This window comes from Musca domestica, unplaced genomic scaffold (genome assembly GCF_030504385.1).
Source record: "Musca domestica strain aabys unplaced genomic scaffold, Musca_domestica.polishedcontigs.V.1.1 85, whole genome shotgun sequence".
Taxonomy (NCBI): Eukaryota; Metazoa; Arthropoda; class Insecta; order Diptera; family Muscidae; genus Musca; species Musca domestica.
In genome coordinates, this window is record NW_026712418.1 from 1,596,352 (window position 1) to 1,613,000 (window position 16,649).

Consider the following 16,649-nt stretch of genomic DNA (forward strand, 5'->3'; position numbering starts at 1 on the left):
AACAACAACAACAAAAATACTACACGAATAACTGTTGTCATAATTTTTTCATTTTTTGTTGTTGCTCCACATTAATACTTCACGGATCTAGTTAGGTTCCTACAACAACAACAATAACAACGAGTGAATTTTATTTACTAATTATTTTTGGCTTTCTTAATTTCTCAGCCATGTTGTTTTTTTCGGTTTTGACCGTGTCTGTGTGTGTGTGCCCGCGTACTGCTTATTATTCTGTGAATTCCTAAGAAATATCTTAATCAAAACAAAATTCCGAGAACTGCAAGTACTTTGTACTCTTAACTCTCACTCGCTCACGCTCTCTCACTGTGTTCTTTGGGAATTTGTTGTGACAGTGTGGTCAGAGACAGAGATGGCAAAACAAACGTACGAAAATGTACTTTTTCAAGCAGTAAACGAAATATGGAAGTACAAAATTGGTAATGACAACCAAATACGATCTGCATTGCCATGCTAAAAAATAATGAATTATTCCGAACAAAAAATTGCAGCAAAATAAAGGTGGGAATACATAAAACACTTATTTGGCTGGCTTCTCTGTAGAGAAACAAAAGTTGTAAAGGTCTGACCACAAAATCCTACCAAGAAAAACTGGGAAGCTGCATGAGCTGAATAACCCATTAAAAGGTAATGTGAATAACCTATCATCTTCATTATCAATAGATTACTTCTAAACAACTACAATGCCAAAAATCGAGGAATAAAAACAAATTAATAAGTTTCAATCGGTTTTGCCGACAGATGTATACCCACAGCAAATGATCGATTATTTAAATATATTTTGACTTCTGTTATAATTATTCAAATTGTTGACCCTCTATGGAGTAAGTTCCCAAGGAATGGACCAATATTGACCATTTCTTATCGGACCTAAATAAATATGATATAAATATTGCGACGTGCCAGGTTTGGACTATACTTCACTTTCTTCACTTTATATGAGAAATGCGATAATTAGAAAATGCGATAAGTAGAAAATGTTTAAATGTGAGTGAGGTACCAGATATAGACGACCGAAGTATTCCATTTGCATACTTCATCTAATACAGATAAAAATTACAAGAAAATCGAATATCTATGTCCAATTTTAACGGAAATCACAAATTCCATATACATCTCAGGTTTCTGGTTGAGAGAAATTTTAAGATATAGCAATTTGTAAAGAATCGCAGACTTGTTTCACAAGTTATGACAGATAAAAGTATTGAAAATTGTGATCTTTGTTGTAGGTGAGGTACCAGAAGGGGTTCGCAGATATATATTATCTTCACAACAGATCGTGTGTTAGCAAAAATGTTTGCATGCGTGAAATTTTAAGAGAGTTGGATGTATACTTCGTTTGGAAAATCTTGAAACCTATGTGGGGGAGGAACCAGAAGAAAAAGTCCGATCTCTACCATCTTTATAACAGATTTTGTGTTGATGGAAATATTGAGATGTACAAAGTCTGAATGGAATCGGAAGTTAATTTTCTTCATGGATATTCAAAATTTTGAACCTTTGTGGGGGAGGTACCAGAAGGAGTGAACTGATATATCCCATCTTCACAACAGATCTTGTGTTAGTAGAAATAATGGGATGTGTGAAATATGAAGAGAACCTGATTCTTATTTAGCGCTTTTTCGTGGATATTTAAAATTTCAACCTTTTGTGTGTACCAGAAGGAGTAGACCGATCTCTACCATCTTTACACCAGACCTTGGTTTAATAAAAATATTGGGATGTGTGAAATTTGAAGACAATCCAACTTCTACATCACATTTTATAAGAGTTGTAATTATTCAAAATTTGATCTCTGTGGTGGAGGTACTGGATGATGTAGACCGATATTGTCTATTTTCGCACCTGACCTAGAACTGACGCAAAAGTTAGGATTTTCAAAGTTAAAACAAAATAGGATCATCGTTTCTCTTTCTGTGCAGAAAATATATATTTTTAAAAATTTCCATATTTTGTGGGATAGGTACCAGAAGGAGTGGACCGACATTGCCCATCTCCGAACTCGATCTAAGTTTGACAATAATAATACGATGTAACAAGTTTGGATCAAATCGGATAGTGCCTTAAAGAGTTATCGTGCTCACCAGTCAGACAGACATACAGACGGACATACATCGCTAGATCGACTCCAAATGTCCTGAAACGGATTTGGTCCAAAGAGATATAAAACCGTTATTTTGATGAGTCACGTTCTGGCCATATCAATGTCCACATTTTCAAAGAAAATAATTTACTGCACAGAAAAAGAAATGATAATCAGTTTTTTTTTTCTAACTTTGCAAATCCTAATATTTGCATCAGTGCTAGGCCAGGTGCGAAAATGGACAATATCGGTCCACTCCATCAAGTACCTCGCCCACAAAGGGTCAAAATTTTGAATAATTATACCTCTTAAATAAAATGTGATGTAAGTGTCCCACTGTCTTCATATTACAAATATCACAATATTTTTATTAACTCAAGGTCTGGTATGAAGATGACATATATCGGTTCACTCCTTCTGGTACCTCTCCCACAAAGGGTCAAAGTTTTGAATAACCAAAATGATTATAAATTCCGAAATCCCTCTTTTATATACTCTCACTCATATTTCACACATCCCATTATTTCTACTAATACAAAATCTGCTATGTAAATAGGATATTGCGGTTCACTCCTTCTGCTCAACAATTTTGAACATCTACACATCATCCAACATCAAAACAGAATCTGTTTTAAAGATGTTAGAGATCGGATAATTTCTTCTTATACTTCCCCCACATAGTGTTCAACGATATTTTGTACCGTTTATTTGCCATCCCTGTGGATAAAATTAAAGGAAAATTCTCAGAATTTCTTTCCCAATTAAGGAGAGTGTTCTTCTCTTCATTTCTATCTCTCTCTCTTACACACTGCATAACAGATAACATCTCCTCTCTGCCATTGATGCCTGCAAACAAAACAAGTTTGGATTTATCGACTTGTTTATAGGTATTTGTTGTTGTTGTTGATGCAGTGGTTCTGTGAATGATGTTAACGATGCTTAAGACGACGACAACGGCACGATAATGATGTTGATGATGATGATGATGATTATCATGATATTTTCTCAATGAGCTTTGTTTTTTTATTTCGTTGTTGACATTCGTTACAAATATTTACGTTTTGTTGTAATTACAGCAAGAGGCTGTTCTTGCAACCGCAATATATTGCCGCCATTACAAGCCAGAGATGGGAAAAAGGTGATATGATTTGATTTTTTGTAAAGGTTACATTTCTTTGTTCATTTGGTTTTATTACATTTTTACATTCTTCTATACCAGGTTTAAAACTGAAAATCCAAAACTGAGACAATGTTAAAATTTTACTGCGATAACCGATTGTTTCTCTAAGATATGGAAGATTCTTGCAAATTCTGGAACAGAGTACCCATTAATGAAAAATTTTTTAAAATTCAGAACTCCCATCCTTGAGGTTGACTACTTGAATTTCGTTTTATAAATACCGCCAATATTTTGCTTTGGCCAGACACCAGATACACAAACAAACCAACCTGACTGGCCTCAAAACAAACATTTGCCGGCCTATCCCCATGTCATCCTCCATCGATTGAATCGGCGAGTAGAACGACAATACCTGCCTAACCTACCACACATATAATTATTTTAACAACTTAAACAAGTTGATGTGCTTCGGGTTTAATCTCCCCTGTCTCTCTCTCTCTCATTGATATATTGAAATAAGTATTTTCATGAATTGTTCTTCTTTGTCTCATATTTGCACCTTGTTTTCTGTAGCTTTTATTTCCTCCTTTTTAACCATTTGGCATTTAACTGGAATTGTAAAAAGAAGTCCAGAGTCGAAATGAATGTTTTGGGTTGAACGGCGTGTCAAGTCTTATGACAAAGGTAGGATGTACTAAAATTCAGGACTTTTGGACAGATATTGGCCATTTGATGTAAGATTAACCCGAAATCAGTTAAAGATATACATGGGAGCTATAACCAAATCTGAACCGATTTTGATAAAATTTGGCAGAGGTATTTCCGAGATCTATTATTATCTGGTACCAAAAATTACCAAATTTTATCGAAGTAGGTTCAGATTTTCATATAGCTTCGATATACATCGATTTTACGGATATAGCTCACCATATATGTAATATCAGCCCAAATTGAATAGATTTTATGTCTGCAGGATTTCCGGTATTGAAAATGGGCCATGTAGGCCCACGTTTTGGTATAGCCCCTATATAATTGTACCTTCCTATTTTCGGTATTTTGGTGATTTAAGCGACATTATTCACTTTCAATGTTTCACATTTGGTATTTGAAGTTCGTAATGAATACTACAGCCTATGACTGAAAATTGTCCGTGCAGGTCCACGCCTTCGTATAGCCCTCATATAACGGTACCTCCCGATATTCGGTATTTTGATGATTTTAACGACATTGTTCACCGGAATTGTTTTAAATTTGGTATTTGAAGTTCGTAAGGGACACTACAGCCTAAGACAGAAAATTGTCTGTGCAGGTCCACGTCTTCGTATAGCCACCACATAACGATACCTCCCGATATTCGTAATTTTGATGATTTTAGCTACTTTATTCACCGATTTTTTTTTCAAGTTTCGGATTTGAATATTGTAATGGCTTATGACAAATATTGCCTATGCAGGTCCACATCGTCGTATAGATCCTAATATAACTGATACTTTCGGTATTTTTGAGATTTGGTCAGAATTTTTAACGGATTTTAAGTTTTTTTTTTAAATTGCCAAATTCGTTCCAAAGCGTGGAAGTTATTTAAACTTCGGTCCCGCCCAACTTACAGTTGTTTACTTGTCATATCATGCACTAAACTCATTTAAAATTAGAATTCCCAGCTCTGCATTTTCTGTAATTTACCTTGTTAAATTTCAATGCATAAAAACAGTTTCATCTCTGATTTTGTGTGTATACAATGGATTTATGAATATAGATTTTGACAATGGGATGTGTCAAATGTATAAATTTGAAAAAAAAAATGTATGATTGCATGTCTTTACCTTCTTAGTTCTAACATGTTATTTGATTCATAGATTCACATAAATTCCCAATATAAATATGTTTGTTACAGGAGCTCTACTAGATATGCATAGTGGTGTAGGGTATCATATAGTCGGTCCCGCCCTACTTTTGACCTTTCCTTAATGGTTTACATTAAAGTTTTGGGCTATTTTTTCCGCTAAATATTGTCCGTTGGTCAAACAAAATCGCAGGCTTCCGACCAGCTCTAAACTCTAGGCGCATGCTTAATTCCGCGTCGATTTTCTTATAATTGCGACCTGTAGAGCAATTGCAAAATCAGGAAATGTCAACGTCTCAAATGGTCCATCCGATTTGTCCAATTTTTACATAATCTCTATAATGTGTCAATTGTAGCGGCATGTCATACTAGTCAAGCTTTTGACTTCCTATATTCCATTGCGTATATGTCATGTAAATCGAATTCATATCCAGTGGATATTATTTGGCATATAGGTTTTGGAATTGGCATTTGAGTTCGAGTGGATTTCGTAAATCTAAAGGTGAGGGTACATAAGATGCTTGGCATCATGTCTAGGCATTTTAGCGTGAAATTATAGGGAACAACGACGGCAGGATTTGAGTGCGGCTCTGACATCCCTTTATGATATGTTACAAAATATGCCATGCGAAGACTTCAAGCTGTTTATGTACTCTCACCTTTAATGTTGTATTATCCATGGTAGAATTAAGAAGGCATGCAATCACACAATTTTTTTTCAAAATTACTAATTTGACAACATCTCATTGCAAAAATTTTTAGAAATCAGAGATGGGAATTTGTTTTCCATGCAGTTTAATATGAAAACGCAAATTACAAAAAATACAGAAATTTAAAATGACTTTACCTTCTTAAATGTACCAGCGTATTTATATTTCCATTTAGAGAGGTAGATATTGATAACTTTCATTAGATCGTTTTTCTACATAGGCATCAAAAAATAATAATATTTTTCACAACAAAATATAAAAAGTTACGTAACAATCTTTGCAATCTTATATACTATATTACTGTCAGTATATAAAGTGATAATCATTCGATTCTTTGATACTTAAAATTCAATTTATGGCAAGTGTACACACTTTTCCTAGAAAAGTTATAATTTATTGTGATCAGTACAATAAATCATACCTGTAGTTACAATTTTAAATAAACCCCGGTCTGCGATTTTAAGACCGGCGTAAAAAGAATTCGTAAAGATTTCGTTCCGATTCTTACAAAGTTATGGACATAAATGCGACGGCTCACCGTCCACAATTTCGCACTGACTCTGTAATCTAATTGCACACACACACAACAAAACACTTTTGAATTTCCTTTTACACTTGCAAATGAATTTTCCACGAATCAGTTATGGAAAATTTTCATCAAGTAGCATTAGTAGTTTGCAAATATATAGATGATTTATTTATTATATTTTACTTATTTCCAAATATATAATTAATTCCATTTCACACCATTAAAACCGGAATTTTTCGCACTTTTGTTTTTATTTTTAATTTCTCAAAGATAAGAACAATAGCAAAGCTATGCGCGAACATAGATAGACGAACGTCACATTAACTGCAGTTGTTTCCTTAAGTTGTCTGTCTGGTGCGAGCGTTTGTTGTGGTCTTCTGTTTTATTATTTCTGTTATTTTCTCTTATTCGTCGGTTCATTCATGTGCGCTAACAGTGAGTTAACAGAGGACTATTAACAGTTTATAAATTACATTGTTTGGTATATTATCTAGATGGCGCTGTGTACACGTAATAATGTGGCATTTCTATTTATGGAATTATTTAAAATTAAAACAAGTAAGGAAACGTCAAAAGTCGGGTGGGTGCCGACTATATGATACCCTGCACCACTATGCGTATTTAGTAGAGCTCCCGTAACAAAAAAAAAATTATATTGGGAATTTATGTGAAGTAGATCATACCAACTACGAGTATAAACCAAATAACATAGCTGTATAGGACATGATATCACTTCGATAAGGATTATATTAAAAACTATTTATTGGGTCAATAGATATACAGCAAATGGTAGAATTCGGTTGAATATGAAAAAATCTATTCAATTTGGGCCGATATTGCATATATGGTGAGCAATAGCCGTCAAATCAGGTAAAGATATATCTAAGCTACATAAAAATCTTAGCCAGTGGTATTTTCGACCAGTATCTAATGCCCGGTAAATAATATCATAGTTGCGGAGTGCATATTACGCTTATGGGGGACTTTAACCCCCCAAATCGCATATATATATATATATATATATATATATATATATATATATATATATATATATATATATATATATATATATATATATATATATATTGGTGAAAATCGGTTCAGATATAGCTACTGCTCCCATATATATATATATATATATATATATATATATATGACACTTTATATGTATATATATATATATATATATATATATATATATATATATATATATATATATATATATATATATATATATATATATATATATATATATATATATATATATATATATATATATATATATATATATATATATATATATATGGGAGCAGTAGCTATATCTGAACCGATTTTCACCAAATTTGAAGTACTTGCTTATAGAATGAATGTGGTCGGATGTGCCAAAATTCAGGTCATTTGGACTGATATTGGCCTTTTGGTGCACAATTAACCCAAAATCGGTTGAAGATATATATGGGAGCTATATCCACATCTGAAGCGATCTTGACAACATTTGAAACACTTATTTCTGAGCTGTACCTGATATCTGGTACCAAATATCATTGTTGTCGAAAGCATATTACGCATGTGAGGGACTTAAAACTCCAAATCGAATGAAACATATAAATGGGAGCTATGGCTACATCTGAACCGATTTTCACAAAATTTGAAATACTGCTTTCTAGACTAAATCCGGTCCATTTGGACTGTGCCAAAATTCAGTCCATTTGGACTGAAATTGACCATTTTGTGCACAATTAACCTGAAATCGGTTGAAGATATACATGGGAGCTATGTCTAAATTTGAACTGATTCTAACCAATTTAAATAGGGTTCGTCCTTAGGCCAAACAAATATTGTTTGGAAAATCTCATCTCAATCGGATAATAAATGTGACCTGCATTTTATTCACAAAAATACATGGACAGACGGACGGACTGACATGCATAAATCGACCCAGAAAGTGATTCTTTGAAGATCCTCAAAAGTAGCTATCATGTTACAAACAAATACACAAAGACATAATACCCTTGCCGCTATGTGGTGTAGGGTATAATCAACTTCTCGTAAATGTGAAATTGACACTTTAAATGTATGATTTCAGCCAATCAGAAGCTAAAAATCGTTCTACTAGTCATGGTGGAATCAGATAGGTAGTCTCATGCAATTTTACGTTTACAGTTTTCTTTTCCGCCAGATTTAAGGTGTTGTGGTGGTTTAGCTACAATTTTCTATAAATTGTGTTCCCAGCATGTAGAACTGTGTTCCTTGCATAGAAATAGTCTACATAGGTTCATATTTTGGTAAAATCCCCATATGACAGAACCTCCAGATATTCGGTATTTTAAAAATTTTAGGTTTAGCTTTGTATTTGGAGTTCGTGATAGGCTCCATCTTCTCTGGCAGATAATTGGCCGTAGAGGTCTATGGTTTTGTATAGCGCCCATAAAACTATACCTCCAGATATTCGGTACTTTGATGATTTGTGTCACACTTTTCACCGGAATTGTTTTAAATTTAATATTTGGAATCTATAGCGGGTACTACCTCCTATGACAGAAAGTTGCCCATACATATCCTAATCTTCGTATAGTTCCCATACAGTTGTACCTTCCTATATGCGGTATTTTGACAATGTTTGCCACACATTTCAACAGAATTAATTCAAATTCGAAATTTGTAGTTCGCAGTGGGTATGTTGCATCCTATGACATAAAATTTCCTCACAAAGTCACGTCTACTTGTAGCCCCCATATAACGTGTACCTCCCAATTATCGGTTTTTTTGCCTATATCTAAAAAGGATAATCCGATTTCGATCCAACTTTGCGAAACCTAATACTTGCTTTAGTGCTAGGTCAGATGAGAAAATGGACAATGCCCCACAAAGGGTAAATAATTTGAATAATTATAACTCTTATAAAATGTATTGACTTCAAATTACACACATCAAAATATTTTTATTAATCCAAGGACTGGTGTGAAGATGGGATTTATCGGTTCACTCCTTCTGGTACCTCGCCCACAAAGGGTAAACATTTTGAGTTCCATGAAGCTTATAAAACGCGAAATTACCATTTGATTCCATTCAAACTTGGTACTATATTAGATGAAGTATGAAAATGGAATACTTCGGTCGACTATATTTGGTACCTCGCGCACATGTTAACATTCTTAAAAATTATCAACTATGTCATGTAAAGTGTAGGAAGTTACCAATATTGTTCTAACCTGGCACGTCGCAATATTTATATCGTATTTATTTAGGTCCTATATGAAAGGGAAAATACTGACCCATTCCTTCGAAACCCGCTGCAACAATTTAAATGATCATAACAGAAGTCAAAATATACAGGGTGGGATGAAAAAACTGCAACCAACTTCAGGCTGTTGTTATTTCTAAGCCACTCGTCCGACAGCTTTTAAACTTATTCCAGTGACAGCTCATATTGTTTACAGGCGAACAAAAGCATTTTGGTGAGAATTTTCCAGAAAAAGAGTTATTCGTGATGCAATTCAAGCGTGATAGTGTGATATCTTTATATTTGGCTGGAAAACCACAAGTGGCTATCGTTAGAGCACTCCAGCATTTAAATGTGAATAAATCTGTTGTGTCTCGTACCATCACCCGTTACCGTGATACTGCTGGCGTAGCCCGACGCCAAGCAAGTGGGCGAAAGACAACAGCAACATCAGCAGAAATGGTTCGCAATATTCCATTCGGCAAATATTAAAAAATGAGCTCGGGTTAAAGCCATTGAAATTCGAAAAAGTGCAAGAACTTAAACCGCAACTGAAAGAAAATAGACTCAAAAGAGCTAAAGAGTTGCTTCGCTTGGCCAAAAGTGGTGAACTTCCGAATTTGGTTTTCTCCGATGAGTTTGTAAACAAACAAAATGATCGTGTTTACTTGCCAAAGCAGGACTCAGCACCATCGCACTCAGCACGCGCCACCCAAGAATGGTTACAAAAAAAGGTACCTCGCTTCATTTCTAGCGCACAATGGCCACCAAAATTTTCGGATACCAATCCTTTGGACTTGTTGTGTCTGGAGTATTTTGGAAAGCAAGATTGGCACTAAAAATACCAAAGTGTCGATCAGCTCAAGCAAGCGCTTCGTCGAGAATGAGCTAAAATACTGCAGAGCAACATTCGGGCAGCGTGTGACGGTTTCATTGGCCGTTTGAAGGCCATTATTCGTCCCAAAGGTGACCAATTCGAACAAATCTAAACTTATTCTAAAATTGGATGCTACTTCCGAAATGTTTTGCCTTCATTCGATAAAATTTAAAACATATGTAAAAACTATGGCGTTTGACTCTGTTGCAGTTTTTTTATCTCACCCTGTATATGGAAGCTATACCCAAACCTCAACCGATTTCAATATAATTTGGCAATTTTTGTTTGATACCAAATTTTGTCTCTCTGTCCGAATTTCATTGGAATCGCACGTACATATCGAATTTGGTGCATCAAATATATGAAATCGGACGAAAATATATATATGGGAGCTATATCCAAATTTTAACCGATTTCAATATAATTTGCAAAATTTATTTTTGTACCAAATTCCCCCACTCGTTCCGAAGTTCATTGGAATCGGACATACATATCGCGTTTGGTGCATAAAATACATGAAATCGCTCGAAATATTTATATGGGAGCTATACCCAAACCGCAACCGATTTCAATACAAAATTATTTTTGCTCCAAATTTCGTTGCGTCCTCCAACTTTAAGGCCATATCTGTAATCGATCAATTGATATGTGCATACAAAAATTAAATTTTTAGGAGGTTCCTCCCGTTCCAAGTGAAATTTCAAAAATGTATATAGCCTATGTTACTTTCAGGCTATGCTGTAGTATATATGGAAATTTTCAGGAAAATTTGTTCAGCAGCTTTTGAGTCTAAAACTTACCAACAAACTATGATATATAGAGATATATTTCCCTCTTTTATAGATATAGATTAGTTCTGACAAAAATTAATGATATTGACTAATGCCATCTCGTACCTCACCCATATAGGGCCGACATTTTAAATTGAATTGAATTGTAGACCCCCATGGGCCTTCGGACGAAGCTCGTTTTGCAAGGCTACACTCGAAGGAAGTATGCAAAATCAACCAAAATTTGCAAACTTAGTCATAATGGATCATCAGTTCAGGTACCTCCCCTAAAGTGTACAACTCTAAAAAAGCTCACATAAATTGTTTGGTAATATTCGATTTGGTTGAAATTTTGCTCGTCTTTTTATGTATATCAGACATAGGTACAGTACGAAAAACAATAACATCGGTTCTCTCCTTAATCGGCACCTCCCATAAAGACTGGACACTCAAACCAGCAAAATTGCACTGGCTAATCAGGTCTGTTTATTGACATTTACTAAAATATAAGTCTGTTTCTGCAGTTTCTTAAAAAAAATTCCCCACGAACAAATTCAAGCGTGCTACTGGACTCTAGATTCAAATCGCTGAGAATCCAACTTCAAACCACACACAGTACGATAAGCATCCACAACATAGTTGCCGTAAAAACTGGCCAATATATATTGACTAAATGACCGTGTGACATGATCTGTAATTTTAAAAAGAATATGCATTCAACTGATAAAAACTGCAGTTGACATGAATTTGCAGAATTGTAATGAGGAAACGAATCGTAAATTATTCGCCATTTGAAGATATTATCTTGTACGAAGTCATAATTGCTATCAAATCAGTAACTTGTTTGTATCTCATCAAAGCAAACACCAGAATAGCACCGTTTTATAAATAAATAATATTCGTATGTGTGTGTGTGTGTGTAAGTAGAGTGATATTCTTCACGTCTTTATCACATAGAGTCTGGGGGGATAAATGTGGCAAAAAGTTCCTATTATTATTATTATGAGGGCCATATCTCAAAATGAAATGAAGCCAACAGAAGTTATAGAAAATACTTGGAGAATGCCAGAGTAAACTGACTTGATGATAATAAATTCTAAAGAGCCTATCTTTTTTCTCGTTGAAGATAAACTCTTCGAGTGTCATTGTTCTGTGATCGGGCAGCGAACAGCGGGCGAAATGAAATTGGTAGGAGACAAAAGAGAACTAATTCGGGAAATTGACCAAAAGTCATCGGAGGCAATATATAATGACCTCGTAGTCAAAACCTATTGATTGGGTCACTATATATTGACCTCGGTTCAAAACCTATTGACTTCGAGTCAATGTCGTCCGGTATTGACCTCGGGTCAATACCTATAGACGACGGGTCAATACCTATTAACCTCGGGTCAATACCTATAGACGTCGGGTCAATACCTATTAACCTCGGGTCAATACCTATTGACCTCGGGTCAATACCTATTGACCTCGGGTCAATACCTACTGACCTCGGGTCAATACCTATTGACCTCGGGTCAATACCTATTGACCTCGGGTCAATACCTATTGACCTCGGGTCAATACCTATTGACCTCTGCTCAATTCCTATTGACCTCTGCTCAATTCCTATTGACCTCTGGTCAATGCCTATTGATCTCGGGTCAATATTTATTGAGCTCTGGTCAATACTTATTGAGCTCTTGTCAATACTTATTGAGCTCTGGTCAATACTTATTGAGCTCTGATCAATACCTAATGGCCACTGGTCAATACCTATTGACCTCGAGACCTCTGGTTAATACTTATTGAGCTCTGGTCAATACTTATTGAGCTCTGATCAATACTTATTGACCTCTGATCAATACTTATTGACCTCTGGTCAATACCTAATGACCACTGGTCAATACCTAATGACCACTGGTCAATAACTATTGACCTCGAGTCAATACCTGTTGACCTCGAGTCAATACCTATTGACCTCGAGCCAATACCTATTGACCTCGAGTCAATACCTATTGACCTCGAGTCAATACCTATTGACCTCGAGTCAATATCTATTGACCTCGAGTCAATACCTATTGACCTCGAGTCAATACCTATTAACCTCGAGTCAATACCTATTGGCCTCTAGTCTATACTTATTGACCTCGAGTCAATATCTATTGACTTCGAGTCAATATCTATTGACTTCGAGTCAATACCTATTAACCTCGAGTCAATACCTATTGACCTCGAGTCAATACCTATTGACCTCGAGTCAATACCTATTGACCTCGAGTCAATACATATTGACCTCGGGTCAATACCTATTGACACCGGGTCAATACCTTTTGACCTCGGGTCAACACATATTGACCTCGGGTCAACACCTATTGACCTCGGGTCAACACCTATTGACCTCGGGTCAACACCTATTGACCTCGGGTCAACACCTATTGACCTCGGGTCAATACCTATTGACCTCGTGTCAATTCCTATTGACCTCGGGTCAATACCTATTGACCTCGGGTCAATACCAATTGACCTCGGGTCAATACTTATTGACCTCGTGTAAATACTTCTGGTCAATACTTCTTGGCCTTTGGTCAATATCTGGGGTCAACACCTATTGACCTCGAGTCAATACCTATTGACCCCTGGCCAATACCTATTGACCTCGAGTCAATACCTATTGACCCCTGGCCAATACCTATTGACCTCGAGTCAATACCTATTGACCCCTGGCCAATACCTATTGACCCCTGGCCAATACATATTGACCCCTGGCCAATACTTTTTGACCCCTGGTCAATACCTATTGACCTCTGGTCAATGCCTATTGACATCTGGTCAATACCTACTATCCTCTGCTCAATACCTATTGACCTCTGCTCAATACCTATTGACATCTGGTCAATACCTATTGACCTCTGATCAATACCTATTGACCTCTGATCAATACCTATTGACCTCTGATCAATACCTATTGACCTCGAGTCAATACCTATTGACCTCGAGTCAATACCTATTGACCTCGAGTCAATACCTATTGACCTCGAGTCAAGACCTATTGACCTCGAGTTAATACCTATTGACCTCGATTCAATACCTAGTGACCTCGAGTCAAAACCTATTGACCTCTTTTTAATACTTATTGACCTCTGGTCAATACCTATTGACTTCTGGTTAATACTTATTGAGCTCTGGTCAATACTAATTGACCTCTGGTCAATATTTGTTGATCTCTTATCAATATCTGTTGACCTGGGCCCGAATAAGCTCAGTTCACTCGTAGCGACATAAAAATGTTTCAATTTCCCCCACTGTGCAGTAATTGTGAGAACTTTTATAGAAACCGAATATGTAAGAATAAAATGTTGATATGTCACATCGCCAAGATCATTTTTCCAGCGTTGATGTCGCTGGTGTGGACAAACTGAAAACGATAAAGATTAGTCGTCTATCGTATCCCACACAGCCACTACTTACATATGTATGTATGTAGGTACATATATTTATCTTTAAATGGGTACTTGAACTAAACACATCGCTTTTAATCTCATTCTGCTCTGGAGCAAAACTAAACTGTCAGTTGACGATCGTGGTTGCAACTAAACGGAACTCTTTTGGACAGAAGAGAAGAAACGGTGTCTTCCCCTGATCCGAAGAATGTCATATATCAAACTCAATTAAGCTATAGAAATAACTACAACAGCAACAACTTGACTAATTGCCTTTAATTAGACAGTAAAGAAAAACGACATCTAATTGTCGGAGATAAACTCGTAAAGTGCGGGTGGACCACAGAAATAGACACGCATTTGTGTGACATCTCCGTTCGCATAGTTCAATCCAATGTAATGCAGTGGGTCATTTCCTCGTAAGAAAAAGGAAAGAAGAAAAGAGTGCAATTGAAAATGGCTTCGTCATCGAGCAGCCCACAAATGCATCGCTCAATTTCGATGCCCGTCCAACCCCAACCCTTGCCGACAAAGACAATGCAACGTTCTCAGGAGAAGGAGACTCTCTATGAGGAAGACTATTATCCTGAAAGTCCCAACTGTGAACGTCGTCACAAATCCCGAATGCTGGCCGACGAGCGCCTGGGTTGTCACAGTCAAAGTGATAAGTGAGTATAAGTGAGCAGCGGGGCGCCCCCGTATGTGTGACTGTTTGAGAATGATTTCTGGCTCAGAACAATATGGTTTGGATATATTATTCTGATATCTTCAACTTAAGTTTTTATTGACCTCGACGCGACTACTTACTCTTGAGATATCGGATTAAGCATGAAAATGAGTCAGGTTTTCTGTGTTCGGTTTAATTTTGTCCTACTATCCACCATCGGAAACAATCTGTAGAATGGATTATTAGGTCGTTCATCATATGGCTCGATGCTATGGAAAGTCGTTGTGTATTATGACGTACATTGCTCCTGAATTCGATTTCTTTTTACACCCTCCACCATACTACGGAGGGTATATTAACTTTGTCATTCCGTTTGTGACTCCTCGAAATACTTATGTCAGACCCAACAAACTATATATATTCTTGATCAGCGTAAAATTCTAATTGGAGTTTTAGCGATATCCGTCTGTCTGTCTGTCTGGGTGTCTGTCTCTCCGTCTATCTGTTGTAATCCTGCTATCATTCGAACAAATTGAGATAGAAGGCTAAAATTTTCCAAACATATGTATTTTGCCAGTAGGCAGTAGGTTAAGTTCGTAAATAGGAAAGGTCGGTCCACGTGTTTGAATAGCCCCCATATAACGGTACCTCTCAATATTCGGTATTTTGATGATTTTAGCGAGATTATTATACCCTCCACTATAGTATGTAGGGTATATTGAGTTTGTCATTCCGTTTGTAGCATATCGAAATATATATTTTAGACTCCACAAAGTATATATATTCTCGATCAGCTTAAAATTCTATGTCGATTCAGCGATGACCGTCGGCCTATCCGTCTGTCCGCTTCCAAACGAAATAAAGTAGGTTGATAACATTTTACTCAAATGCAGAAATTTTGGCATTGAAAATGGGCTATGTAGGTCCCCGTTTTGGTATAGCCCCCATATAATGGTACCTCCCGATATTCCGTTTTTTTATCATTTTAGGGACATTATTAACCAAAATTGTTTCAAATTTGGTATTTGAAGTTCGTAATAGGTACTACAGCCTATGACAGAAAATTGTCTGTGAAGGCCCACGTCTTCGTATAGCCCCCAAATAACGACACCTTCCGATATTCGGTATTTTGATGATTTTAGCGACATTATCCATCGGAATTGTGTCAAATTTGGTATTTGAAGTTCGTAATGGATAATGCAGCCCATGACAGAAAATTTTCGGTGCAGGTCCACGTCTTCGCATAGCCCCCATATAATGGTACCTCCCGATATTCGGTATTTTGATGATTTTAGCGACATTATTCACCGGAATGGTTTCAAGTTTGGCATTTTAAGTTCGTAATGGATATTGCAGCCTATGACAGAAAATTGTCTGTGCAAGTCCA

At 36.2% G+C, this 16,649-nt stretch overlaps 1 protein-coding gene across 2 annotated transcripts in view; it reads left to right on the forward strand.

Moving 5' to 3' along the window:
- Positions 1 to 16,649, forward strand: part of LOC101897737 (inward rectifier potassium channel irk-1) — a 186,530-nt gene that overhangs the window by 159,672 nt on the left and 10,209 nt on the right. Inside the window, exon 1 of one of the 2 annotated variants that reach the window (XM_005179531.4) lies at positions 14,681 to 15,263. The exons of the other annotated variant lie outside the window; for it this stretch is intronic. Coding sequence (XP_005179588.2) covers positions 15,052 to 15,263 — 212 coding nt within the window. The 5' untranslated portion in view covers positions 14,681 to 15,051. Of the gene's footprint in view, positions 1 to 14,680; positions 15,264 to 16,649 lie in introns of those variants that run through there. 2 annotated transcript variants of the gene reach the window in all.